This window comes from Halyomorpha halys, unplaced genomic scaffold, assembly GCF_000696795.3.
Source record: "Halyomorpha halys isolate HHAL.00 unplaced genomic scaffold, Hhal_1.1 Scaffold500.1, whole genome shotgun sequence".
NCBI classification, from domain to species: domain Eukaryota; kingdom Metazoa; phylum Arthropoda; class Insecta; order Hemiptera; family Pentatomidae; genus Halyomorpha; species Halyomorpha halys.
The window spans coordinates 667,860-670,885 of NW_027111990.1; the positions used below are offsets into that span (position 1 = coordinate 667,860).

Sequence of the window (3,026 nt, forward strand, 5' to 3'; positions counted from 1 at the left end):
TAACCGTAAGTTAATAAGACGAAGATGGTCAAGCCTACAGCCAAGAAGGAAGAAAAATAGTAATTAATTCTTTATTTATTTTCTGCCGACGTATCGACCTATGTTGTAGGTCTTCATCAGGGCTGTAAGGTGGAGGTGTGACCAGAATCCCCTAAAATATATAGGTACATATAGGTAGCATATATAGGTATTTACTAAAAAATGATGTACTCAAAACTAGATATCATGGTTCATATTTATTGTGTTCTTACAGTGAGACGATAAATTTCTTTCAACAACAGTATGAAATATTTTCGGGTCAGATTATAAAGGGAAAATTTATATCATTTTTAAATTTTTCCCATCGATAAATGATTATATATGTATATGTATATGTATACATATCGATATTAATAACACATTCGCCAACCATTTAATAAAGAAATGTAATAGTACATAGAATGTTAATAATGAATAAATACTTAATCGTGTATAACGAGTTGAATTTTTATAACAAATCCATATTCTCATATTTTTCCAAAAAAAAAATTAAATAAAAATCCGCTGAAGCAGAACTACTATGACCTAAATATAATTACGAAACAAGAGGCGGAGGTTGCTAGTGCAATTTTCTCCATTCCTTTCGCTTTCGGATGGGCGGGGTCTCCTAAGTATAATATTTCGACCAAAATGAATAAGATACGTATTTTTCTAATATGCATGGAAAAACAATTATTGAAAATATGTTATGGTTTGATACTGCTACGATACAACAATGAATTCCAATTATTATTCTTAAATCTTCGCTCAAAAGTAATAAAGCAATGAACGACGAAATTATTAACTGTAAAATGAAATTTTACTGATCTTTTGCAGAATATAACTAATTTCTGCAAGGACCAGTGCATGTGCGCGCGCACTTGCGGGGCAGCAACCATTTGGATCTATTTTAGCAAATAGGAAGATCAATTGGTAAATGGTAAAACAATCTTAAAAATTATACCAATAAAATAAAAGCAATTCTCTCTAAGTAAATGACAATGCTTATGGTCAAGAAAGTTCTTCAAAGCATCAAAAAAAGGTCTTCTTCTCTTCAAATTTACGATTTAACATTTCAAAATGTCAAAATCAGACCTTCGTTTATTTTTCGTATAAGGATACCTGAGACATCAGCTGTAAAATAATTGAAACTTGGAGAAAAAATAATGTAAAATAATATATTTAATACCATACCTACCTAATGAGCTTTCAAACTACAACAGAAATAGAATGTTAGAATAATTAAAAATAGAAAAAAATTTTCTGTGATAAAATGTTCACCAATCAGCTATGGAACTTCAGAAAGTAGAAAATTGTCAATGTAAAATATTTCAAGAAAGCTGAAGAAAAATGATATTTAATGTTATAATACAAATAATAATATGGCCGGAAAAAATCATAGTGAAAGGAAATTAAATATTAAACCGCTACTGATGTTAGAATTAAACAATAAACTAAAATAGTATTTGATAAGTAACACTAAATCGCCTACAACACGATAAAAGCCTATAAATGCTTTAAACAGATTTCACGATGAAATGCTCAATTAGAATATCAGGGCTCTTGCAAGAATTTTAGGCCCCCGATCAATATAGCTATGCCGGAATGTATGAGAATCCATAAAACAAAATTTGTGGGTGTTCTTCAAGTTCCAAGATGGCGTTAAAGCTCCTTATCACAGCTCAATCGATTACAAATAATTTTCCTTATATCAGTTAATAATATTAGTTTTCAAAACAAAAAATCATATAAATGAATATCTATTTCAAAAAATTGCTAAAAAAACTTATCTCACTTATAATTTATTGCGTTTAAATATTTACGAAACAATCGGTGGTATAGTAATTTTATGACACATATTTTTTTGTTAAAATAAAATTTCTCAAATAAACATTTTTTACATTAATTTATAAAATATATCCATATACATATATTATACAGCAAAGATGGTGTATAAGTTCACAGCTGCTCATGCACAATACTGATATAATACCAATTTTTGAATTTAAATGTTTAAAGTTCCCGCTGATTTAGAACTCTACTGGGAGACTAAGAGATATAATTTATAATACAAATATGAACTATAGCCAGTATAAATACAATAAATTCCACTTATAAATACAGTAATATAATATCATTATCCAATAATAATTATTAAATACATTTTTATAAATCAGTCTTCCCTACACCTACCATTTAACAGATGTTTCCATATTTTTTTCAGAATCGGAATAATAAGAAAAGAAATGAAAAAAATAGAATAAATTCGAAATGGATTTCCAAGTTTCCATATTCAATAAAAATTCGTCTTACCTTTATTGAAAATTGGGGTGTTCCAAGGGTAGATAACATCCGGTACCTCGACCGGGGCAGTTCCATATGCTCGGAACATTTTTAGATTTTTTTTTCGTTTAACCGATAGAAAAAAAACAATTGGTAATCAACACAATATATACGGGGCTAGTACAAATAACGTTATTTTATCAAATATTGATTATCAAAAAATTCAAAAATATATATATTTTTAATAGTTTTTCCGAATAGTTGGCGGATGCAGTCGAACAAAAGCAATTATCTAGATATATTCAATTAAAGGACATGAACTGCGATAAGATACGGACTAGTTGGGAACGTGATGGGGACTGAGTAAAGGAGCCCTGGGAGGGGAGCTGGTGGGGGGAATCTGCTATGACGTCATCGGGAGGGAGTAGTGTCAATATGGGCAGCCTATCGACCCACCCTTCACAGTGGATACTAAAAAACCAAAGGACTATATCCTCCCTACCTCCCTACCTCCTTCCTCCCCTCCACCCTCTCTTTCCCCCCTTCCCAGCTCTCCTCTTTTATAATTATCATAATATCGTCTTAATAACCCCATTTCAAAACAGCAATCAACATCTTTTCATAAGATTCATCTCCTATTACTTATATCCTGTCACAGTCATGCTGAGGTGATAGTCCAGCTGCCTGATGCATAAAGGCAAGCTCATAAAACATAAAGCTGTAGA

At 30.8% G+C, this 3,026-nt stretch overlaps 1 protein-coding gene across 2 annotated transcripts in view; it reads right to left on the reverse strand.

The window, feature by feature from the left end:
* Nucleotides 1-2,765, reverse strand: part of LOC106683631 (translational regulator orb2) — a 235,336-nt gene extending 232,571 nt beyond the window's left edge. For both annotated transcript variants that reach the window (XM_014425232.3, XM_014425230.3), the window contains exon 1: nt 2,332-2,765. In XM_014425232.3, coding sequence (XP_014280718.1) covers nt 2,332-2,410 — 79 coding nt within the window. In that variant the 5' untranslated portion in view covers nt 2,411-2,765. The remainder of the gene's footprint in view (nt 1-2,331) is intronic.
* Nucleotides 2,766-3,026: the final 261 nt, after the last annotated feature.